The 26,565-nt window shown below is 42.6% G+C and overlaps 1 protein-coding gene across 5 annotated transcripts in view; it reads left to right on the top strand.

The window, feature by feature from the left end:
* The first annotated feature begins 976 nt into the window (after positions 1-976).
* The window catches only part of golga3 (golgin A3), a 96,911-nt gene continuing 71,322 nt past the window's right edge, over positions 977-26,565 (top strand). The window contains exons 1-3 of one of the 5 annotated variants that reach the window (XM_073051921.1): positions 977-1,206; positions 10,081-10,416; positions 21,333-21,722. In XM_073051921.1, coding sequence (XP_072908022.1) covers positions 10,281-10,416; positions 21,333-21,722 — 526 coding nt within the window. In that variant the 5' untranslated portion in view covers positions 977-1,206; positions 10,081-10,280. Of the gene's footprint in view, positions 1,207-1,272; positions 1,293-1,332; positions 1,440-1,943; positions 1,964-10,080; positions 10,417-21,332; positions 21,723-26,565 lie in introns of those variants that run through there. The other 4 variants (XM_073051923.1, XM_073051924.1, XM_073051920.1 and 1 more) reach the window with 4 other exon arrangements.

Raw genomic sequence — 26,565 nt, 5'->3', positions numbered from 1 at the left:
TTTTCTGGAGCAGTGGTTTCCTCCATGGTGTCCTTCCAAGAACACTATTCTTGTTCAGTCTTTTTCTTATAGTGTACACATGAACAGAGAATATGAAAATGAATAGCAAGTCCTAGAGATTTCTGCATGTCTTTTGCTGTTACCCTTGGGTTCTTTTTCCAACTCCTTCAGCATTGGACATTGTACTCTTGGTGTGATCTTTGCAGGAAGCCCACTCCCTGGGAGAGTAGCAACAGTACTGAATTTCCTCCATTTGTAGACAATTTTTCTTATTGTGAACTGATTAACTTTTGCAGCCTCTTCCAGCTTCATGCATCTCTACAATTCTAAGGTCCTTGGAAAGCTGTTTTGATTGAGGCATGGTGCACATAAAGATATTTCTTGAGAAGAGCAGGCTGTGTCAGTAACCTGACTTTGTGTGTCTCTGTGTGGCACCTCCACAACCCATACCTCCAATCTCATCTCATTGATTGGAACACCTGACTCCAAATAGCTTTTGTAGAAGGCATTACCCCAGAGGTTTGCATACCTTTTTGAACCTAGACTGTGATTATTTAAATAGTATACTCAGTATTGAGAAGTATATTTCTTTGTGTGTCATTAATTTATTCAGTGTGTTTGTCTATTGACTTAGATGAAGATCAGACCACATTTTATGAGTAATTAATACAAAACAACATGTAATTGCAACGGGTTTACAAATTTTTCTCTATATCATGTATTGCATTATACTGCTGTCACAAAGTTAACACATTTCACGACATATGCCGGTGATATGAAACCTGATTCTTGTAGACCATGAGGAGAAAGAGGAGGAGAAGGGGAACCAGAGGGAGGTGGCGAGCAGGTGAGAGAGAAACCAGAATGGGGAATGCAAAAAGAGAAAAGGAAGGAGGCAGGGTGGAAATTGTCGAAAGTTAGAGAAATCGATGATCTTCCAGCAGATTGCTTCTTGCACAAAAATATTAAGAGTTTTATGCAAACTTGTTGTGTAGATGCAGGCTACTGCTTTTCCAGTGCGCACATTTCAAAAGCGCTTCATTTAACCACGAAGTGCCTTGTGTGTATCCTAAAGCAAGCCAAACATTCAGGAGTAATTGTACTGAAGGTCAGTATCTGGGTCCCGGCCCGTCTCCGTCAATCACTGCTCTTCCCAACCGGAAGGTCCGTCCTCTTTACAGAGCCGGGCGGCTGGCAATTTCTCAGGTGAGTGTAGAGGGGAGAAAGGGGGAAGAATGATTCATAAAACGACAGCGTGCTTTGTCACCGAAATGCTTTGCCGGCGCTGGCAGGTCACTGGTGATTTAATTTTCGCGTTATTGTTTTGTTGGGAGCGCGGTTTGCAGGACGTGAGGCTGGAGGGGGCCGGGGGGAAGCAAGATGCTGACGGAGTAAACAAGCCACGTATGGCCGGCGGGCCGTCTCTCCGGGGCCTCACGGTAAATGTCGGCGGGGGGTGGGGGCAACATCCCTCCACCCTTGGGGGGAGGCCAGGGCTTCGAGCGGTGATCGGGGCCTGGGGAGAGGCCGGGTTCCGAGTATCGTCTCCCTCCGTCCTCCCAATCCCCCTCGCCTGTCTCCTTGTCCTCCTCACCCTCTTCTCCCTCGCCTTTTTCCTCTTCCTCTCCTTTTCCCAGTTTCCCTCCCCCCTCTCTTCTCCATCCCTTCCCTCTCTTGGGGTCTCCTTGCCGTCAATACTTCCCCCCTTCCCTGTGTCTTCATCGACACTCTTTCTCTGACACTCCCCTTGTGGGTCTTTCTCTCTTCATTCTCACTTCCCACCCCTTGAGGCTTTTTTTCTCCTCTCCGACCTAGTTTGCTTTTCCTCCTCATTCTCCTAGATCTTCCTTTCTTTCCATCCTCTGGGTTTTGTTCTCTTCCCCAGCCCCTATCATGTTTCCGGCCTCTGGGTATCGTTACTCTAAACTTCCACTTGAGACTGGAAAGGAATAACTGTTGTGAGGTTTGTGACAAAAGAGCCACTGCACGCCTTTCGTGATTTTTCAAAATATGTGGAAACATAGGAAACAGGAGGATACTGTGCACAGAAAGCTCCCATAAACTCCAGTGATCATCATCAGTTCTGTTTCTAGTAAATGGTTACATTGTTTGGATTTCTACCTCACTGGCACTTTTTATCCCTGCTGCTGCTTTGTAAATTTCCTTTGTTTCATATATAGTTAATTTTAGAAGAATGTTAATGATTGTGCTTAAGTGACTTTTAAAGAGCTTAAAAACATTATTTGGATGAAATTGCTGGTTAATTTTGCTTTTAGTTATTGGCTCATCTAGTGTATCATCTAGTTATCATCCAGTGTACTTAGATTGTGTTGTGTACCGTTCAGCTAGGTCTTCTAATATACAGTAACAAACTATAATTTGATCCACTCTGTATTTGTTGTAGATACATTTTACACACTGTCTCACACACACACACACACCCCACCCCACCCCCCCAGCAAAGCGCCCTGGGATCTCACAGGTTCCATTTTGTCACATTACATTATACAAAAGTTACAAATTCATAAAGACGAGAGTTATAGATACGTTTCCACAATATCTACTGATGTGCTCTTTTGATCGGTAGTAATCAATCAGATGTATTAAATTTTCTTTTGGAATGTATGGATGCTATTAAGTGAGCTGTGGGAATGCAGAACCTACAAAGGGAATTACTGGAAATTTATTGAATTTCCATCCCCCCCTTTCACCATTCTCCTTTCCTGTTTCCTTCTTTCCCCTTATCTCCTTACCTGCTCATCACCTCTCTCTGGTGCTCCCCCTTCCCTTTCTTCCATGGTCTTCTGTCCTCTCCTATCAGATTCCCCCTCCTCCAGCCCTTTATCTCTTTGAGCAATCAACTTCCCAGCTCTTTACATCACCCCTCCCCCTTTCCCAGTTTCACATGTCACCAACTACCTTATACTACTTCCTCTCCTCCTCCCACCTTCTTACTCTTGACTTCACATCTTTCTTTCCAGTCCCGAAGAAGAGTCTTGGCCCGAAACGTTGACTGTTTATTCATTATAGAGGCTGCCTGACCTGTTGAGTTCCTCCAGCGTTTTGTGTATGTGTTCCCTAATGTACAGCAGGATCTTGTACAGTTAGTTTACAGATACAGTGTGCAAGTTAGGCAAATTGGGCCTAACTTGTCTTTGTTTCCAAGGGCAAAACCATGCAACAGCGATGGCTCATCGATAAGTGATGTAAAACACACAACATGCGAAAGGAACTCAGCAGGTCAGGCAGCATCTCTGGAAAAGAGTAAAAAGCTGACATTTCGTGCCAAGATTCTTTTTCAAGACTGGAAAAGAATGATAAATGATGGTTTATGATGGATGTACCCTTGGAAGAATGGGAATGATGTTTTGAAACGAGTTACAATTTGAATGAAATTTCCCCAGCTGAATAGTCTAGAAATTGTTTGTTCATTTTGTGCCATGTCATACAACATGGGTGATAATGGTTTTTCCATGACCATGATTGTTCTTGGCAATTTATTCTGCAGAAGTGGTTTGACATTGCTGCCTTCTGGGCGGTTTCTTTATAAGACGGGTGATCCCAGCCATTATCAGTACCCTTCAGAGATTGGCGTTAATAACCAATGGTTCAATTTAATACAAAGAATGTATAAAGTATACAACCTGAAGTCCTTGCTCTTCGCAGACATCCATGAAACCAGAGAGGAAAAAAACCCCAATGAATGACAGAAAAACATTGGACCCCCCCCCCCCCCCCGTAAGCAAGGACTTGTGATTTGCACCCACTGCTCATACGACCATCCACCACCTGCTCCCGTGACTTCATGTGACCCTGATTGCGGGGAGGGGGGGATGGTGGCTAAGCTGGTGTGACACCTTGCCCAGCGGTGAAGTGACCTGCAGGCTAGAGGAGGGAAGGAGGGCCTTGCACCTCCTTTGGGTGGTGGGGTGGAGATACATCTCTACCAATCTAGAAATGGGGGCCACAACTTCAGGGTAAACAGGTCGTTCAATTAGGACGGAGATGAAGGGAAATTTCACTCACAAAAAAATCTTTGCAATTCTCTTTCTCTGGGGTCTCTGGATGTTTGATTGCTCAGTGAGTTCAAGATTTGAACATCTTTGATTACTAAAAATGTAAGGGTTGTAAAATTGGCATGATAGTGATTCTGACAGGACAGGAAAGTGAACTTGATGCTGAATTGGTTTCAGTCTCAGCGAATTTCTGAGCAGGTTAGTTTTTTTCTGCTTTAGTTTGATTTCAAACAAACTGAATTTCCCTCCCCAATGTCTTAGGTGGCCATTACCAGCTTTATTTTTCTGATCCACACAGCACTGGAATCATATCAACTGGCATGTTTTGTCCTTTAATAGAATAACCTTAGGCCTTCGGTTTTAACTCCTTTGATCCTTTGGACTCTCTGTGAGCCTGTCCTTTCTACAGTGCTGTTTCTGGTTACTACTTCTGGAAGCCATGCAACTGCTGATCAGGCTGCCAGTGTTACATGTCACTAGAAAAAATGGACACTATGCTCCTAAACAGCTTGTCTAAAATTAAAATCACCAGCCGGTAATTTAGTCATACTTCAGTTAGTATTGTCGAGTGGCAGGGTGGCGATATGCCTCTGCAGAAGGAGGTGTAAGGCACTCCTTCCCTCTGCAAGTCTACAGTCAGCCTAGGACAAGGTGTAGCCCTCAGATTAGGGTGACGTGAAGCTGAAGTTACGTGTCCTGTAAAGGAACTGCCCAGAAGAGGGCAATGGCAAACCATTTCTGGAGACAAATTTGCCAAGAGCAATCATGGTCATGGTTAGACCAAAAGTGTCCACATCCCTCTGGTTCTTCCAGCTCGCTCCCTCCCCTCTCCCTTCCCTTTTTCCCAACCATGATTCCCCTCTCCCTGCCCCCTTCCCACTCTCAATCCTCAATCAAGACCCATATCAAAATCAGGTTTATCATCACTCACATATGTCATAATTTTTTTGGGTTTTTTGTGGTAGTGGTACAGTGCAATACATAAAATTACTACAGTAGTGTGCAAAAGTCGTAGGCTCCCTAGTTTTTATTTTTATATATATATGCTCCCTTGTTTATGCTCCCTAGCTCAAGACTTTTGCACAGTACTGTAAATACTGAAGGGACCATACCACTGAACTGATCATCCTGTACAGAAGCTATATACTGCCCTTGATTCAAGGTCCTTTTATTAATGTCATCCTATGATTCATTTTTTCAATATTCATCCATCTTAATTTTTTTTAAATTGCTCAATCTTAAATGGTTGACATAATTCTCCACTAAGTGGAGAAGTAACTGAATTATAAGGATAAGCTTTAGTGATGGTGTGTCTGCCTGTTGCATTCACATTATTGGTCTGTGGGCTTCTACCTTGCAATGAAAAGCACGTGCCATGTCACATAACAAGCTTCTAAACTATGTCCCACTATGCAATAGATTTAAAAGGCACAGGACACTGCAGGAGCCATGCATCTGTTTTCTATCTGCATTGTATTCTGTGTTGTGCATTTATTATCGTACTTAGTCACATGGGTGGGAGTGTGGTGACAGCGAAGGAATAAGTTACGTGTTCATGTTTAGTCTGGTTGGTTTGAGCTGGGAACCATCTGATGTCATATCTTTTGCTGACCATTTAACTTCACTTAATCACCATTTGAAATAGCTTAACTTTGCTTAAGTACATTTATATTCCCTAGACTTAGTTTCATATGTTTCATCACTTCAAGATTGAATGTTTTTCTAGTTGCTAATAAAGGATTGAGTACTTTTATTTTGAACATTATTATTGGATTGATCAGAGGGAGCATCAGACCACCACTGCCTGTAAGGAGTTTGTACATTCTCCGCATGACCGTCGGAAGACGTACCAGTGGGTAGTTTAATCGGTCATTATAAATTGTCCCGTGTTCAGGTTAGGGTTAAACTGGGGGATTGCTGGGTGGATTGGCTCGAAGGGCCTGTTCTGTGTTGCATTGCAATAAGTAAATGCAGGATAACTCCCCGTGCTAGGTCGCTAGCAATGGCATTACTGTGTTTGAATTGCTGCTGCAGATGTGCTAACCTATTTTACCAGTGCTCTGGGCTAATAAATTTTCAGTTAGTGTTTGAAAGAAGCCTACAAAGTCTGTTTATTTCATGTAAATTAAACCAGTTCTGTCTGGCAGCTAATTGTCTCTATTTCAGCTCCTCTGTGAAGCCTTCATCCTTAGTTACAAATGCTTGTGCTCGTCTGGCTGGCCTCCTATCTTTTCCCACTTCATAATGGTGGAGCTCTGCTAAAACTTTACTGATTGCTTCCCATTGTGCAAACCTTGAGTACCACCCTGATCTATTTTGACCATTGGCAGAGAGGGTGGGAAGCAATGTAGAGCAGAAGTTTGTGAAAGATGCATGATTAAAATTCAAAGGCAATTTATTATTAAAGTTCATATATGTCACCATATACATCCCTGAGATTTACTTTCTTGCTGGCATACTCAATAACTCCATGAAAGTCTGCACTAACTTGGACGTTTAACCAGTGTGCAAAATACAACAAACTGCAAATACAAAATGAAAAAGATGAAGATAATAGATAAGTAAATAAATAAACAATAAGTACCGAGAACAGAGATGAAAGTGAGTCCATAGGCTGTCCATCATCATTGCAATGATGGGGCAAGTGAAGTTATCCCCTCTGGTTCAAGAGCCTGAGCAATAGTAACTGTTCCTGAACTTGGTGGTATGAGTCCCAAGGCTTCTGTACCACCTTTCTGATGTCAGCAGCGAGAAGAGAGCATGGCTTGGGTGGTGGGTGTCCCTGATGATGGATGCTGCTTTCCTGCGATAATAATTCATGTACATGTGCTCAATGGTTGGAAGGGCTTTACCTGTGATGGACTGGACCCTATCCTCGACTTCTTGTAACATTTTCCACCCAAGAGCATTGGTGTTTCCATATTAGTCAATATACTCTCCACTGCACATCTATAGCACAGTCCACTATTCACTGCACATATCCATATTAAATTATCTTTAAAAATTTTGGTGATGAGTCTTGGCCCAAAATGTTGACTGTTTATTCCTCTCCATAGTTCTTCCAGCATGTTTTAAAAAAAATAGAAGAGAGATAAGAGTGCATATAGGACCACTAGAAAATGAGGCTGGAGAAATAATAACAGGGGACAAGGAGATGGCAGATGAACTAAATGAGTATTTGCATCAGACTTCACCAGCAGTGTGCCAGATGTTGAAAGGTGTGAGGGAAGAGAAGTGGGTGCAGTTACTATCACGAGGGAGAAGATACTCAAAAAAACTGAAAGACCTAAGATGACAAAAGTCACAGGACCAGAGGAACTGCACCCCAGGGTTCTGAAAGAGGTTGTGGTAGAGTATTTGTGGAGGCATTAGTAATGATTTTTCAAAAATCATTGGACTCTGGCATGGTGCCAGAGGACTGGAAAATTGGAAATGCCTCTCCACTCTTTAAGAAAGGAGGAAGGCAACAGAAAGGAAATTATAGACCAATTAGCCTGACCTCAGTAGATGTGAAGATGTTGGAGTCAATGGTTAAGGATGAGGTAATGGAGTACTTGGTGACACAGGAACAGATAGGACAAAGTCAGCATGGTTTCCTTAAGGGAAAATCTTGCTGATGTACCTGTTGGAATTATTTGAGGGGATTGCAAGTAGGAAAGATGGAAGGGATGCAGTTGATGTTGTATATTTGGAATTTCAGAAAACCTTTGACAAGGTGCCACACATGAGGCTACTTACCAAGTTAAGAGTCCATGGTATTTTAGAAAAGCTACTAGCGTGGTTAGAGCATTGGCTGATTTGGTAGGAGACAGCAAGTGGGAATAAAAGGATCCTTTTCTGGTTGGCTGTCAGTGACTAGTGGTGTTCCACAGGGGTCAGTGTTGGGATCGCTTTTTTATGCTGTATATCAGTTATTTAGGATGTGGATGTTGACCACTAGTCAATTCCAAAAATCTGAAATGCAAAGGGACCTGTGAGTCCTTGTGCAGAACACTCTCAAGGTTAACTTGCAGGAAGAGGAAGGCAAATTCAATGTTAGTATTCATTTCAAGAGGTCTAGAATACAAGAGCAGGGATTTGATGCTGAAGCTTTATAAGCCACTGGTGAGGTCTTACCTTGAATATTGTGAAGTTTTGGACTCCTCTAAGAAAAGATGTGCCAGCATAGAGATTAACAAGGATGATTCTGGGAACGAAAGGGTTATCATACAAGGAATGTTTGATGGCTTTGGGCTTGGACTCGCTAGAATTCAGAAGGAAGGCGGTCTCTCATTGAAACCTTTCGAATGTCGAAAGGCCTACGTAAGAGCAGATATGGAAAGGATGTTTCCTATGTTAGGGGAGTCTAGAACGAGGGCACAGCCTCAGGATAGAGGGGTTAAAAGAGAGATGTGGAGAAATTTCTTGAGCCAGAGGGTGGTGAACTTATGGAATTTGTTGCCACATGCAGCTGTGGAGGGCAGGTCATTGGGTGTATTTCAGGCAGAGATTGATAGGTTCTTGTTTGGACACGGCATCAAAAGTTACAGGGAGAAGGCCGGGCCGGGGAGTGTGGCTGAGGAGGGGATAAAAAGGATCAGCCATGATTGAATGGTGGAGTAGTCTTGATTGGCCAAATGGCCTAATTCTGTACCTGTGTCTTATGGTATTATTTTATGTGTGCGTTGATCTGCATTTCCAGCATCAAGTGAATCTCTTGCATTTATCTTTTAAAAAGCTCAGTTGCAGTTTCTCAGTTCATTTTACTATGTAAAGCATTAATGTAAAAAGAACATGGTTTGACTTTGCCGAGATGCAAAGTACTTATCCAAATGCTTTGTTGAACAATGTCAGACTTCTGTTTGTTAACTATTACATAAAATAAACCACTTGTTATAGCAAAATGAAAAACCTAACAGTTAAATAATTTTTGCTCCACAATCTATAAATTGTTGCTAAGACATTGGTACCTGTAATTTGCATTTGATGCTTCAAAATCATTAAAATATTGAGGTATACACAGTATTGTGCAAAAATCACACACAAAATGCTGGTGGAACACAGCAGGCCAGGCAGCATCTATGGGGAGAAGCACTGTCGACATTTCAGGCTGAGACCCTTCGTCAGGACACAGATTTCCTCGTGATTGTGCAAAAGTCTTGGACATGTATGTATAGCTAGGGTGCCTAAAACCTTTGCACAGTACTGTATTTGTCATTGTGGAGTGGAGAACAAGTGTGTAAATTTGGCAGAAGTAAAGGATGTTGGGAATGGTAAGGGCGGAGCACCATGGGAGGTGTGTGGTACAGGTGGCAGAGGAGGAGTGCCAGGGGTTTGGCACAGGTGCAGACACACCCAGCCCTGAGACACCAGGCAAGGTAACTTGATCTGAGCAATTGGTTTATTGATCATTACAGAATGTCTCTCTGGTGCTTCCTGCTCCTCCTTCCCTTTTTCCTAACCATGATTCCCTCTCCCTGCCCCCTTCCCACTCTCAGTCCACAATAGAGACTCATTTCAGAATCAGGTTTATCATCACTCATATATGTCATGAATTTTTTTTTGCGGCACCAGTACAGTGTAATACATGAAATTACTATAGTACTGTGCAAAAGTCTTGGGCACCTTAGCTGTATATACGTGCCCAAGTCTTTTGCACGATACTGTAGGTTTAGCTTGTTTTGTGTCAGTAAGTTATAATTTCCTAAAGTTTAATTTACCAATGTATTAAATGTGATTTCAAGCTTGACAGAGTTTAGTTGTCATACCGAATCTCCACGGACTCCTAAGGAATTGGAGGCAATGCCGTGCTTTCTTCGCAATTGCACTTGCATGCTGGGACAGATCCTGGACCCATCATATCATTATTGTTGTCATAATGTCGGGATTTAGACAGTGCTCAGAATTAGCAAAATTTGAATGCATTTGGTTACCTTCCACTGCTCATCGGTAATGCGTACTCCTTCCTCATGACAGCAAGTTGACCACAATCAGGCCAATATCCTTGCTCTCGCTTCTTTTCTGACTGTTATGACATAAATCCTGATTCCACTCAACCCGGAATTAATGCGTTGTCTTTCCACAGTGCCTGTGACTTCTTGGTCTCGGGTTGTGACGGACTCTTTGATGTGTTGGGAGTTTGCCAAGTGTAGCAACTTTCGGCTGACGTCATGCTGCTCCGTGTCAGACGTCACACAGCCTCCTGAGTGACTCACCGAGCCGAAGGCATTTTAATGGCAAGAAGCCACCCCGTGACATGTCATTGTTGACTGCCGTGAATGTAGTATGATGGAAGCTACGTCTAACACACAGGATGTCTTGCTGGTTAATTCATCGTATGTCACGGCCGCTGAGAGCAAAGAAGATGTTGCTGATGATGCAGCTGAGTCTGGGCAATCCATCATGGGAGTTGACATAAACGGTGAGTAAAGTGCAGCAGCCTAACACTCCTTTAAATGATCTCTCAAAGTGTATTGGGGCGGTACGGTAGCGCAGTGGTTAGCACAATGCTTTACAGTACAGGCGACCCATGTTCAATTCCCATCGCCTCCTGCAAGGAGTTTGTATGTTCTCCCTGTGACTGTGTGTGTTTCCTCCGGGTGCTCCGGTTTCCTCCCGCAGTCCAAAGACATACCGGTTGGTAGGTTAATTGGTCCTTGCAAATTGTCCCGTGATTAGACTGGGATTAAATTGGGGTGTTGCTGGGTTGCATGGCTCAAAGGGCCTATCCGATGCTGTATCTCAGTGAATTCCCCAGCTTAAAATAAAATATTTTATTTGCACTTTCTTTAAAATGGCCTGTCCTGGGGTTGGAGGACTTGAGTCGGAGGGAGGAAAGGTGCCTGTTTTGTTGCTCGCTGTGTTCTGCTGAGCATGGTGGGCATGCTACATTGATGCTGGGATGTGTGGCAGTGCTTGTGGGCTAGTCTCAGTACGTTCTTGGGTTCAGAATCAGAATTCTCCATCCAGTCCACCTTCCTGTCAGAATCCGAATCCGGTTTAACATCACCGGCGTGTGTTGTGAAATTTGTTATCTTTGTGGCTCCGGTACAGTGCAATACATGATAATAAAAAGAAAATGCTGAATTAAAGTAAGTATAAATATATTCAATAATTTAAATAAGTAGTGCAAAAGTATATGAAACATAAAAGCTAGTGAGGTAGTGTTCATTCAGAAATCAGATGGCAGAGGGGAAGAGGCTGTTTCTGAATCGTTGAGTGTGTACCTCCTTCCTGATGGTAGCACTGAGAAGTGGTCATATCGTTAATGATGGACGCTGCCTTTCTGAGGCACCGCTCCCTGAAGATGTCCTGGGTACTACGGACGCTGGAGCTCAAGATGGAGCTGAGTAAGTTTACAAGCTTAGTAAACTGAGAAAGTTTAATGGCACAGCTTACTTCAAACAGCAAAACGGGCCCCTTTCCTCCCTTGCACTCATACACTCAAATTGTGTTGGTTATTAACACAAGCAATGCATTTCACCGGTATGTTTTGATGTACGTGTGATAAATAAATGAGTCTAATGGGGTGAGTCAGAGCTCCTGGTGCATCACTGTGTAACAATGGGTTGGAAGTGCTGCTTGCTTTTGAAATGGTTCTGTATGTTTCAAAGTTCTTGTCTCGAATTCACTGCTTTCTCAGTGCTTTGCTCTTTACCTTACAGTGTAGTATTTGACTGATGGTTCTAGATGGAGAATATCTATTTCCAACTCTTTTTAAAATATAGATTCAAAAGCCTCTCACATTTGAAAAGACTTAATATTTTGTGACAGTTCTAAATGTGACAGATGCTAATGAGAAGCAGAATCCAACACTGTGATTACATGAAATTAACTTTGGGGAATTAGTCAACAGCCCACAGGGGTGTAGATATCACTTCTGGTTTGTACAGCGGTGATGTTATAGAGCCATAGAAAAGTACAGCAGAGAATCAGGCTATTCGGCCCATCTAGCCTATGCCCTACCATTTAAGCTACCTAATTCCATCGACCCACACTGGGACCATAGCTCTCCATACCCTTACCATCCATGTACCTATCCAAACTTGTCTTAAACATTGGAATCGAGCTTGCATTCACCAGATATGGGAAGAAGTTTTCCTTCATGTTCCCCCTTAAACTTTTCACCTTTCACCCTTAAACCATGACCTCTGGTTGTATTCCCACCCAACCTCAGTGGAAATATCTTGTCTGCATTTACCTTATCTATTCCCCTCATTATTTTATATACCTCTATCAAATCCCCTCTCCAACTCCTACGCTCCAAGGTATCAAGTCCTAACCTATTTAACCTTTCCTTATAACTCAGGTCCTTCAGACCCAGCAATATCATTGTAAATTGTATTTATACTCTTCCAACCTTATTTGTATCTTTCCTGCAGGTAGATGACAAAAATTGCACAAAATTCTCCAAATTAGCCCTCACCAAAGTCTTGTACAACTTCAACATAACATCCCATCTTCTGTACTCGATAGATAGATAGATAGATACTTTATTCATCCCCATGGGGAAATTCAACATTTTTTTCAATGTCCCATACACTTATTGTAGCAAAACTAATTACATACAATACTTAACTCAGTAAAAATATGATATGCATCTAAAATCACCCTCTCAAAAAGCATTAATAATAGCTTTTAAAAAGTTATTAAGTAGTTTACTTAAATACATTGAGTCCTAACCCCGGCACTTTAACATATCTTACTCCTGGCGGTTGAATTGTAAAGCCGAATGGCATTGGGGAGTATTGATCTCTTCATCCTGTCTGAGGAGCATTGCATCGATAGCAACCTGTCGCTGAAACTGCTTCTCTGTCTCTGGATGGTGCTATGTAGAGGATGTTCAGGGTTTTCCATAATTGACCGTAGCCTACTCAGCGCCCTTCGCTCTGCTACCGATGTTATACTCTCCAGTACTTTGCCCACGACAGAGCCCGCCTTCCTTACCAGCTTATTAAGACGTGAGGCGTCCCTCTTCTTAATGCTGCCTCCCCAACACGCCACCACAAAGAAGAGGGCGCTCTCCACAACTGACCTATAGAACATCTTCAGCATCTCACTACAAACATTGAATGACGCCAACCTTCTAAGGAAGTACAGTCGACTCTGTGCCTTCCTGCACAAGGCATCTGTGTTGGCAGTCCAGTCTAGCTTCTCGTCTAACTGTACTCCCAGATACTTGTAGGTCTTAACCTGCTCCACACATTCTCCATTAATGATCACTGGCTCCATATGAGGCCTAGATCTCCTAAAGTCCACCACCATCTCCTTGGTCTTGGTGATATTGAGACGTAGGTAGTTTGAGTTGCACCATATCACAAAGTCCTGTATCAGTTTCCTATACTCTTCCTCCTGTCCATTCCTGACACACCCCACTATGGCCGTGTCATCAGCGAACTTCTGCACATGGCAGGACTCCGAGTTATATTGGAAGTCTGATGTGTACAGGGTGAACAGGACCGGAGAGAGCACGGTCCCCTGTGGCACTCCTGTGCTGCTGACCACCGTGTCAGACCTACAGTCTCCCAACCGCACATACTGAGGTCTATCTGTCAAGTAGTCCACTATCCAATCCACCATGTGAGACTTTGATTTATGAAGGCCAATGTGACAGAAGCTTTCTTTATGATCCTCTCTACCTGTGATGCCACTTTCAATGAAATAAGGACCTGTATTCCCAGATCCCTTTGTTCTACAACACTTCTCAGTACCCTACCGCTTACACTGTAAGACCTACCCTGGTTGGTCCTTTTCGAGGTGCAACACCTCACACTTGTTTGCATTAAATTCCATCTGCCAATTTTCAGCCCATTTTTCCAGCTGTTGCAGACCCCAATGCAAGCCATGATAGCCTGTTTGTTTGAGAGCTAAATGTTGGAGGGGATATTCACTGTTGTTTTCTTCACTGATCCTTAAATATCTTAGACTAGCATGTTCTTCCTTTTTCTGGCATCTTCCTGCCCCATACCTCCCAATCTCCTCTCCTTTGCCCTCTTCAACTACATCCAGTGTGATGTTATCCACGGAGATGCAACCAGCTCTGCTTTTGCACCCCCAGCCTGCACTTCCACTGGCTCTGTTGGACTTTGGTCAATCTGCTTGTGTTAAGTGAATTATTTCAGTTCCCAGCTTGATGTTGTTATTGTAGCGCATTACAACACTGATGATTGGGGTTCAATTCCCGCTGTCGTCTGTAAGGAGTTAGTATATTTTCCTGTGACTGTGTGTTTCCTTCCCCATTCCAAAAATGTACGGGTTGGTAAGCTGTAGGCGTGCTATGTTGGCACCAGAAGCTTAGTGACATTTGCGGGCTTCCCCAAGCACATCGCAAGCCTGTGTTGGTCGCTGATGGCAACGAGTCATTTCACTGTATGTTTGGATGTACATTGTTGTGACGTGTTCAAAGTCACCGGAGAGGCACTGAAGCTGGTGGATAGAGAAGTGATTTATTCAATAAAAACGAGCAATAGGGGTCATATTGAGATTTTCTTGTAAGAAGAGGCCTGCTTGACCCAATGTTACATGACATTTTATATGCTAAAGATCAAATGTAACAGCAGGACAATTCTATAGTACAATGTATCTATGATGCCTCCTTTGAATTTCATACAGTTTTCAAACACTTCCTTCTTCACACCCACACTCCAGACACCCAAAATGAATGTTATTCTGCGTTGTCTGGTCTGTAGTCAATACCAGTCTGTAGCTCCAGGTATAATGTTGTTCCGGGCTGCATTTTACATTCGAACTACAATCCAAGTTCAGGTCTGAAGATTGGTTGCTTGTGAAATTGATGTATGTGATCTACCCTAACTCCAGAAAATACCCTAACATGCATGTGACAAATAAAGCTAATCTATTTTTAATTCTAATCTCTAGCTGCCTAAAAGAAGCTCCAAGCTTGGCCGCTGATTCAATTTATATTTCTAGCCAAACTATTTATGTAGTAACTTCCAGTTGTACAAAATACCAAATTTCAGACTCCATATCAGTTTTTATCAAAGGCCATCCATTTCTACTTCTCAGTTCTAGTACTTGATGGCTTGACTCCAGCTTATTCTAAGTTCAGCTAGATGTGCTCTGTTGCACTTCCTCATCGTTTCCATTGTTTCTGATCTAGGTTACTTCCCTTTTTCCAGCTGGCCTCCACAACGAATTCCACGGTTCACCACTCTGTAGCTAAAGAAATTCCTCCTCACCCCTATTTTAAGTGGGTGTCACTCTATTCTGAAGCTGTGTCCTTTGGTCTTGGACTCTCCCACCATAGAACACATCCTTACCGCATCCACTCTGTCAGGGCCTTTCAACATTCAATAGATTTCAATGAGGTCACCCCTCATTTTTCTGAATTCCAGTGAGTACAGGCTCACGGCTATTCAAATGTTTCTCATATGACAAGCCCTTCAATCCTGAAATCGTTCTTGTGAACCTACTTTGAACTCTCTCCAATGTCAATGCATCCTTTTTTAGATAAGGGGTTCAAAACTGCTCTGAATACTCCATGTGAGGCCTCGCCAGTGCTTTATAAAGCCTCAACATTCCATCCTTGCTTTAAATTCTAATCCTCTTGAAATGGATGCTAACACTGCATTTGCCTTCCTCATTACTGACTCAACCTGCTGTTTTGGTTGATAGTTACAATGGGTGCATACATTTCAGTTTATGATGTCTATATTTTTCTTTAGTCATCTTAGAGTGATTGTAGTGAAGATGGTGCAGTTGCACTGGCTGCTATTTTTAAAAAAATGCCGCTTCAAAAAAGGCGTGTCATTTGAATGTCCACATTTCTAACAAATATCAGATAATGGTGGTGTTGTGGTTGGTGTAGAAGATTGTCATAGGTTACAGTGGGACACTGATAGAATGCAGTGCCTGGCTGAAAAGCGGCAGATGGAGTTCAACCCGGTGAAGTGATACATTTTGGCAGGTAGATCTTGATAGAAGAATACAGGGTTAATGGCAGGATTAATACCAGTGTGGAGGAACAGAGGGATCCCGGGCTGCACTTCCATAGATCCCTCAAAGTTCAGAGGCTGTTTAAGAAGGCATATGGTGTGTTGGGCAAATGAGTTTGAGAGCATTGAGGTAATGTTGCAGTTCTATAAAACTCTGGTTTAGCCTCACTTGGAGAATTGTGTTCAGTTCCAGTCCGCTCAGGAAGGATGTGGAAGCTTGAGAGAGGGCGATGGTAGATGTGGATATATTTGAGACATTTAAGAGATTCTTGGGCAAATGGATAATAGAAAAATTATGTGGGGGGGGGGGGGAAGAATTGATCTTCCGGTTGGTTAGAAGGTTGGCAGAACATTGTAGGCATTGTGCTATACTGTTCTGTTGTGTCAACTTGATATTTTTCCATTTGAAGATGTCACAGCTGGCCTTCAGGCAATGCAAAGATGTTACGTTCTGCCTCATCCAAACTGCTTAAAGGCCTGGTGCTTGGTTTTCTGGCAGGCTTACTCACTCATTCAATAAGTTAAAATAGTTTTCCTTCCTCTAGACCAGGGGTTCCCAATACCATTAACTGAGGAGTCCATGGACCCCGGGTTGGGAACCCCTGTTCTAGACCATTGGATCTCTCAGAATCTCCTTCATGGGACCATTGCAGGAAGTTCATTGACAGCAGGATGCTGGCATGATGTATCACAGAACAAATGACAACATTGATGGCGAGGGTCACGTGGTGATGCCCAGAGAAAATGGTGTAACAACAGTGGCAGCTGCTGAAGACCTGAGATCCAACTCTTTCCATCTACCTGGACCTTGCTCCTACTCTTCTATCTTTTATTCAGTTTAATTATCTCTTGTGAGGCATCTTATAGATGGCTGTTTGAAAACCCAATGCACAATATCAACTGATTTCGTTTATCTAGTCCACTGATTATAACCTCAAAACAAAACTCTTAGCAAATATGATTTCCCTTCTTAAATCATGTTGAGTTTTCGCAATACCGTTGTGGCTTTCTGTGTTTTTATTGCTCCTTTATTGCCATTGTTTCCTACTATTTATTTCAGACTATTGTGTCAATAATTGCTTGTTTTCTGTCTTATGTTCTTAAACATTGCCATGTTCCAATCTGTGGGAATCATAGAGGAATATGCAAATTAAGTATGTATACAGAATGTGACTGCAGCCATGAAACAAAGAAACACCGTGGAGTGCGTTAAAGAAAGCATCAAACACCCAACGCGCGGAGAGAAAAAAGAACAAATTTCACAAGAGGCAAAAAGTGAATGTATCTATTCAAACTGTAGGCAATGCGGTGTTAAAGATGTTGTCTCTTTGTGTTCACTTCTCACTCTATACTTTTAGCACTGGTGAAATAATTTCCACTAGTGGAAGAATCTTAAACGAGTGTATATTGTTTCAGGATGGGATGGCAGCCATTTTAAAACTTCGTTTAGGATGGTGAACATTTTAAAAAATCTTAGCAACAAAGGAATGTGCTCTCAAAGGTGGTAGTGAAGCTGTTTCATTGCAGTTACTTACAGAAAGATAGTTTTGTAAGATTAGGAATTGAAGGCGATGGAGAACTGGCTGAGAACAGAACTTGACACTGTGGCAGACCATCCATGATTGCAAATCTATCCTTACTCCTGTTTTTTTTATGCTGTGTTCTCAAAGTGGCGGATCTTAGATATCAGAATCTCTGCTGCAGCTACTTTTCACCCTGCCCTCACACTGGGTACACAATACTCACATGGCTTACCATGGCTGTGGACTTTCAGAGCTCTGTGGAGGCGAGCAGGCTTTAATCTAATATCTGCTGAATTTTTGTTCTGGTGTTTCAGTCATCTGGATGGGTTGGACCAGTTCTTAATTGTGTTTGAATTATGAATACAGCTAAGTATAAATTATGCCCACGTACAGTCCTGTGCAAACATCTTGGCCACATATATACAGCTAGGGAGCCTAAGGCTTTTGCACAGTACTGCTGATGGAAATAGAAAACAGATTTCATGACATGTGAGTGATGATAAACCTGATTCTGATCTGGTCTCTATTGTGGACTGAGAGTGGGAAGAGGACAGGGAGAGGGGAATCATGGTTGGGGAAAAGGGGAAGGGAGAGGGGAGGGAGCAGGAAGCACCAGAGACATAGTGTAATGATCAATAAACCAATTGATTGGAATCAAATTACCTGTCTGTATCTGCTCCACCTTTCCCCCCCCCCAGTCCTTCTCTGCCACCTGTCCCACACCCCTCCCACAGCATCCCACCATTGTCATTCTCAATATCCTTTGCTCTTGCCAGATTACAAAGTCGCTGTCCATTCCACGTTGACAAATTTGGTACCTGTGTCATGTATATTGCAAGGGTGCCTCAGTCTTTTGCATTGTACTGTACCTTTCTGTTGTGAATCAGAGTAGATTAGAGCACAGTGTTTTGAGTGACCAGTCTGCATTCAATTGTAGTAGATGATTTTGCATGAAATATTAGTGTGGAAGCTTTGTCTTCTCCCTCAGGAGGGTGTGGATGAACCCATGATACTATTTTAACTTGGTGCAGAGCGATTTCCTTGTTGATCTGCTTCAATTATTTCTCTAATCAGCATGATTTATTGGGTGGGACAGTGGTTAATGCGATACTTTACAGTACCAGTGACCCGGGTTCAATTCCTGCTGCTACTTGTAAAGAGTTTGTACGTTGATGCTGCCTGACCTGCTGAGTTCCTCCAGCATTTTGTGTGTTGCTCTGGATTCCCAGCATCTGCAGAATTTCTTGTGTTTATGATAAACTGCACTGATTTTGTTTAACCTTCTGGTGATTTTTATTCTTTGATACACTGTAATCTGATGGATGGAAAAGCTGGTTGGAAGGTTAGGTTTTTGTCCACTGTAGTTCCTTCACTAAATGGAGGAGAGTAGGGTAACGTAACGGGGCTGTTGACCAGTGCGCACAAGTTTAATATTTAGTTATTTAGAGAAACAGCATGGAACAGGCCCTTACGGCCCAACGAGCCGCTCTGTAGGAGGAAACTAGAGCAACCAGAAAAAACCCACGTGCTCACAAGAAGGACATACAAACTACTTACAGTGGACGCCAGAACTGAACCCCAATCAATAATAATATCACACTAAACGCTGCACTGCCGTGGCACCCCCATGGCCTGCCATTAAGAGTAAACAAATTCGGAAATCCTGTATCAATACGAGGATTGCCCCGGTAGGGCAAATACCAAGACCCTTAACAGTGTTGCTGAGCAGAGAGATCTTGGGGTCTAAGTTCATAGCTCCTTGAAAATGACTACACAGGTTGACAAGGTGGTTAAGGCAGCTGATGGAATGCTTGCTTTTATTAGTAAAGGAATTAAGTTCAAAAGTCAGGAGGTTATGTTGCAACTTTATAAAACTGGTTAGGCCACATCTGGAGTATTGCATACAGTTCTGGTCACCTCACTATAGGAAGGATGTTGAGGCTTTGGAGAGGGTGCAGAAAGAGGTTCACCAGGGTGCTGCCTGGTTCAGAGGGCACGTGCTATCACCAGAGGCTGAATTAACGGGTTGTTTTCCCTGGAGCGGCGGAGGCTGAGGGGAAGCTTGGATAGAGTAGATGGGGAGTATCTGTTTCCCAGGGTGGAAATGTCTAATACCAGAGGGTATGCATTGAAGGAGAGAGAGGGTAGATTCAAGGGGGATGTGAAGGGTAAGATTTTTACTCAGAGAGTGGTAGATGCCTGGAATGTGCCTGGTATGGTGGTAGTGGCAATGGCATTAGAGTTTAGCCGGGCACATGGATGCAAGGAAGATGGAGAGATACGGGCATTGTGTAGGTAGGAGGAATGAGTTTTTAAATTTATTTTTTAGCTGGTTCAGCACAACATTATGGGAAGAGGGGCCTGTTCCTGTGCTGTACTGTTTTATATTCTAAGACAAAAAAACTGTACAAAAATGTGGAGTTGGTTGGGGGAGAAAGGATGTGGTATTGGAACCTCATATACCCTGCGTTTGTGAATATTCGTAATGGAACTTGTTCCTACATTGAATGGTTTTCCTTCATGCGGATGTTAGCTACCTCATTGTGGGAAATTCGCTGTTCAAAGGTTGGGCTTTTGCATGCAGTGGATGATAGGGGAATGGAGGGGTGGGTAAGAGGTGGTTAGGTTAAAGTTTAGAAGGGGTTATTTTGGGTTACTGTCATTCTTTTTTGGGGGGTTTTCTTCTGAGAGTAAGAACTTCAGGCCATATATTGTATACATTTTCTGATATTAAGTGGAACTATTGACATTGGGTGTGGTCACAAGCTCAGCCAACCAGTGAACATGTTATTTTTAAATTCCTTAAGAATTGTTTCAGAGCATAATTCTGACACTTTATAAATGCTGGCAGCATTTCTCAAAGGGGGATGGCAACATTTATCATACCAATTTGTAATTAGTTAAGAATGTGTGACTCTGGGCTAGTGTAGTGGTATGAATGCTGAAAATGTAGTTGCAGGCTTTGGCAGCAGTGGGTTTTATGATGAGGTTTTGAGTGATGCTGGCTCTGAAAACCAATATTAAGTTATGGACTTGTTTTACTGCTTTGCAAGCTAAGAGGAAAGTGAAAAATCAGAACTGCTTTAAAATAGATGTTTCAATGTGGCATTGCTTTTTATTCTGTAACACTTTCCTTCCTCTAAGTGACTGTGTGTGTGTGTGTGTGTGTGTGTGTGTGTGTGTGTGTGTGTGTGTCTATATATATATGTGTGTGTGTGTGTGTGTGTGTGTGTCTATATATATGTGTGTGTGTGTGTGTGTGTGGCACAAGAACCTTTCAAGGCAAAACAAAAACAAAATTTATTCAAATTTTGCATTTCTTTTTAAAGCTATATTATCCATAAGTGACAATTGGCCTTGTTTTTAATCCTTGTTCAAAACAACAGAACTAAATGTTGCTTAGTGAGTGTAGAGCGAAACAAAAATTTGGTTTAGATTCCTTCAGGTAGCATTTCCGCTTTTTCCTGACAATTTCCTTCATACTGCTAAAGTGATTTAATGTAAAAAAAAAGGACCAATGGCCCAAATTCTAAGAAAATAAAACCAGAGAAACACACAAACTGTTGAACTGTTGGAAGAACTCAGTAGGTCAGGCAGCATCTCTGGAAATGAATAAACAGTCGATGTATTGGGCTCAGACACTTTGTCAGCACTTCAACAAGTCCTGGTAAAGCATTCATTTCCATTGATGCTGCCTGACCTGCTGAGTTCCTCCAGCATTTAGCGTGGGTTGCTCTGGATTTCCAGTATCTGCAGAATTTCTGGTGTCTAACACAAGAGTAGATCTATTTTTTAAGTTATTAAGTTTAAGTTGTAGAATAGTGTGGTTCTAGTTGTTAACTGTCCTTCATTTTTCATAGGTGCCTGTGTGAACAGTACTGGTAAAGTGCCAAACAGTGGACTAGCAGTGGACAACAGCAATGTCACAGGCAAACACGAGGGCAAGATTCACCAGCACCACGCTTCCGGTGTTAAAAGTGCCGTTGGTGACGGAGACGGCTGTCTGAATGGATCCAAGTCCGTTTCTAGGCCCACTGGGCCTTCTGGCATTCCCCAGTCTGTCTCTGACTCACCAGAAAGCCTGTCACCAAAGTGCAGATCAGATGAGAGGAGCGATCCTTCCCCAGGTGTGGATGGTTTCCATGGCAACTTAAGGAAGTCTCAGGGAACTAAATCTGAGATGTTTGTTCAAAAAAGTGAAGCTTTGCAGTCGCTCATTCTAAGTCTTCCTATGCAAGAAACAGATTTGCGTAAGCATTAATTTACCGAGGTGGCCCTTCCACCCGCCTTTTCTTTATTGACCTTTCCTCGCTGCCAAGATTAGCTTGCTTTCTCAGCTTAATTGAACAAGCCGGCAATTTTTGCGTGCTGTCTCTTTCTTTTTATGCATGTGCTATCCTAGAGAATATCAAATATCAAGATTTTTAGTACACAAGTGTAAAGGATATTGAAATAATTGCAGCACAAAAAATCCACAATAAGATAAAGAACGCAATAATAAAGAAACACAAATATACAGTAAGTGCATAAGATAGCTTATATACATTGATTGTACTATGTACAGAGTGACATAAGGTACAGGAGTACTTGAGATGACTCTGATGGGAAATGATAAAGTAGTTGTGGTGGAGTGGGTTAGTGTGTGGAGGTGTGGATCAGCCTTACTGCTTGGAGAAAGTAACTGTTTTTGAGCCCGGTGGTCCTGGTGTGGGTTCTACCTCACTTAAGGAGAGGGATAGCCCATGAACAGTGTGGGTGGGATCCTTCTTTCCTTTTTCTGGCACATTGCTGTATAAATGTTCTTGGTGGGTAGGCTGACACCAGTGATACATAGGGTAGTTAAAACAGCTTCTTCCTGCCTGCCGCAGTGCAGATTTCCATACAATGTCGTGGTGCGGCATATTAGGATGTTCTCTATTGCATATCTGTGACAGGAGTGATACCCCTCTCTCCCTTGTTAATGAGAGAGTGTCAAACTGCTGGGTGAACAGTGGATTTTAATGGACTCTGGATCATGGTCTCTTTGGGGCTTTGCTATTTCTTGCATAGTGGGAGGTGGGGGGGTGATGCTTTTTCTGAGGCAGATGGGGGGGAGGATTGGTGCTTTGCTGCTTGTGCATGGGAAGGGGGAAGGGGGGCTTTTGGGTCATTCATTCTTTGGGAATTTTTTTTCTATTTTGTGGATATCTGTAAAGAGTAAGAATTTCAGGTTGTACATTCCCTGATATTAAGTGGAACAATTGAACCATTGAAAGTCATCTTCAGGTGTATTACAAGAAAAAGTTGGGACATTTAAAGCTTTTATTCCAAATGTTAGCAAGTTAGAACAACAAAAGATGTTAACCAAAGTCAGCAGACATCTGACAGTGACCAGAATGGGTGTGGGTCTTCTGGAAGCTGTTGCATAGACTAGAAGTGAAGTAGTTTACATTGTAAAATGAGATTATCAATTTTAGCAGCTAAGTAATCACATATTCGGCACAATTAACTTCTCAGTGGCTAGTTTACATTCAGTACTTGGCAAACTTGTGACCTTGCTTCCACCTAGAAACATCTTTAGAATCCACGACACCTACACCCCCCCCCCCCCCCCCCCCCCCCCGGCATTCCACCTCGAGAGCTGGTTTGCTGCAGGAGGAATTTGGAATCGGTATGCTGTAGAGTATAGACTGAGCCTCTGGATGTTTTGTACTTATATGAGTGCTGAAGAAGGGTCTCAGCCCAAAACATCGGCTGTTTATTCATTTCCATGGATGTTCCCTGACCTGCTGAGTCCCTCCAGCATTCTGTGTGTCTTTCTCTGGCTTTCCAGCATCTGCCCACTTTCTCGTTTCTGTATTTATGTCTGTGGTTTCACAGAGAGCAAATTTAGCTTGATGAAGTAAGGAGGTGGAATTTCCTGTCATTATGATGAGGGCAGAGTTTTAAAATAAGTTGGGGTTTGTGTTTTGGTGCGTTATAGCTGCACTACATACAACTTTCAATTTCAGGTTTGCAGTCATGCTCACTTGCGCGCGCACATACACGTACGTACACGCGCGCACATACACGTACGTACACGCGCGCGCACATACACGTACGTACACGCGCGCACATACACGTACGTACACGCGCGCGCACATACACGTACGTACACGCGCGCGCACGCAAAATGCTGGAGGAACTCAGTAGGTCAGGCAGCATTTATGAAGTCACTGCTTTGAGCTGAGACCTCAAAGCAGCCATCTCATTGCTGAGGCCTCATTTGGAGTATTGTGTGCAGTTTTGGTCACCAACCTACAGGAAAGATGTAAACAAGGCTGAAAGAGTACAGAGAAAATTTCCAAGGATGTTGCCAGGTTTGGAGGACCTGAGTTATAAGGAAAGATTGAATAGGTTAGGTTACATTCTTTAGAATGTAGAAGATTGGGTGGGGATTTGGTAGAGGTATACAAAATTATGAGGGGTATAGATCAGGTAAATGCAAGCAGGCTTTTGCCACTGAGGTTGAGTGGGACTACAACCAAAGGTAATGGGTTAAGGGTGAAAGGTGAAATGTTTAAGGGAAAGATGAGTGCAAACTTCTTCACTCAGAGGGTGGTGAGAGTGTGGAATGAGCTGCCAGTTCAAGTGATGCATGCAACCTCAATTTCAAAGTTGAAGAGAGAAGTTTGGGTAGGTACATCGATGGTAGGGATGTGGAGGGCTATAGTCCTGGTACAGGTTGATGGGAATAGGCAGTTTAAATGGTTTGGCACAGACTAGATAGGCCGTAGACCCTGTTTCTGTGCTGTTCTTTTCTATGACTCATTGGGCTGCTGACGCAGAGTTTCTCCAGCATTTTGTGAGTGTTGCCTAAGATTTGCCACATCTGCAGAATCTCTTGAATCTCTTATAATGCAAATTTTTTTTACATGCTTTGTGTTAATTTTGTTTTAACTCTATCATGACCTGCATTAAGCTATTAAGAACTTGAACTTTATACTTTTTCCTGCAAGTGCATGCTGATATGCAGTGTGGGCATTATTGTTCTGTATCTTGTGACTTGTTTTAGTAAAGAGAGAGATAAAAGCAAGGATGTAATGCTGAAGCTTGATAAGGCATTGGTCAGACAACACTTGGAGTATCGTTGAGCCATTTTGGTAACTCTTATCTGAGAAAGGATGTGCTGACATTGAAGAGGGTCCAGAGGAGGTTCACATGAATAACCTTGAGAATGAAAGTGTTAATGTATGAGTAGCTCTGATGGCTCTGGGCCTGTACTCACTGAGGGGGTGATCTCATTGAAACCTTTTGAATATTGAAAGTCCTAGATAGAGTGGACGTGGAAAGAATATTTCCTATAGTTGGTAGAGTCTAGGACCAGAGGACACAGCCTAAAAATCGAAAAATTTCCCTATAGAAAAGAGATGAGAAATTTGTTGAATCTGTGGAATTCATTGTCACAGGCGGCTATGGAGGCTAAGTCTTTGAGTATATTTAAAGTGGATGTTGATAGGTTCTTGATTAGTCTGGGCATCAAAGGTTATGGAGAGAAGGCAGGAGAATGAGATTGAGACAGATAATAAATCGGGCATGATGAAATGGTGGGGCAGATTCGGTGGGCTGAACGGCCCAATTCTTCTCCCATGTCTAATGAAGTGAAGTGTGCAATTAAAACTTGACATTTAACTTAAATATGTGGAGAATAAATTTGGATGTTAGCTGTAATTTTGTTATTTCTACCTGCAATTTTTAAAAAAAGTCTTTTGCAGTTTGTGGACCTCTTCATGGAACCCTCACTGGCATGTAAAGTTCCATTATGGAGCCCAGAAAGTGAGTTGGTTTCCAGGACCAGCACCTCTTCCCTGCAGGAAGAACAGCCTTTGCCTTTTCAGGTTACAGGCTGGAGCTCAGAGCTGTGGACCAACTTGTCTGCCATTCAGGGTCATGTGAGGGAAATAGAATTAGCAAAAGCATTTTAAGACAAACACAAATATAGTGTTTTATAATTTTTTTTGAAAGAAGTCACTAGACTCTTAATGTTGCTGCACTGTTCTTTTGCACAGTGCTCTAAAATTGTTTGTGTAAGAGTACCTGTAATATTGGTATTAATGAAAATACTGTGCATATGGATTGATGATATAGCTATGGAATTACTAAATCCATTGCAGTACAGTTAAAGATTAGATTTAATTTCTTTGTCCAAGTCCAAGATTGCAAAATGTGCTTTGCATTTTTAAAGGATTCAGAGTACATTTACTATCAAAGTAAATATGCAGTGTACAACCCTGAGATTTGTCTTCCCACAGACAGCCACAAAACAAAGAACACCATGGAACCCGTTCAAAGAAAAACATCAACCCCACCCCCATGCATTAAAAAAATTGCACAAATGGAAACAAGAGCATCACCCCCCCCCCCCCCATTGTGGGGGAAATAAACAAATCGTGCTAACAGCAAGAACATCAACTCCCTTTTCGAGCAAAAAGAAAAACAAATCATACAAAGTCCAACAAGAAAGAACTAGTGAAAACACAGAAAATTAAAAGAGTCCATATTCAGTTCAGCTCAGTGTTCCTTATTTGTAGGCCGCCCCAATAGAGCACCAGAAAAATGAGCAACCAGGCACTACAGTCGAATCCACAAGCAATAGACCCAGAACTTCGATGGCATTCTCCCACAGCACAAAGACCATCATGTGCAGAGACCTTCCTCTGGCAGTAGCAAGAGACAGGCTGGTAGACAGTGCTAAACAGTTGCTCATCTTCTTCACTTGCCATGATGCTTCAGTCGGTGAGAAATGGAGTCAGTGATGTCTCTGAACATCTTGGCTTCGAGTCTGCTCATCTCCCGGAACCTTGTCGGAGACGGCAAGGCATCAGATCACTCAATTGGCTCGTAAACACACCATTAAGCCATAGATCACAGGCTCCAACAGAACCAGAACCACATTTAAAAGAAAAGGAAGGCGTAAAAGAAGTGGGGAAAGAACAGCTTTGTGGACCATTTGGAAAGTGCTGTCTGGAGGCATTGGTCGCTGGCGCCAGGAGGAGTGCATTTTTGTTATACTAAGCTGAGTCATCAGTGCATGTGTCAAGAACTGTGAGATGAAAAATTAAAATGTTTATTTCT

This window comes from Hemitrygon akajei, chromosome 7, assembly GCF_048418815.1.
Source record: "Hemitrygon akajei chromosome 7, sHemAka1.3, whole genome shotgun sequence".
Taxonomy (NCBI): Eukaryota; Metazoa; Chordata; class Chondrichthyes; order Myliobatiformes; family Dasyatidae; genus Hemitrygon; species Hemitrygon akajei.
Note: the sequence above shows the minus strand (reverse complement) of the source record. Positions and strands in the feature narration are given on the sequence as shown.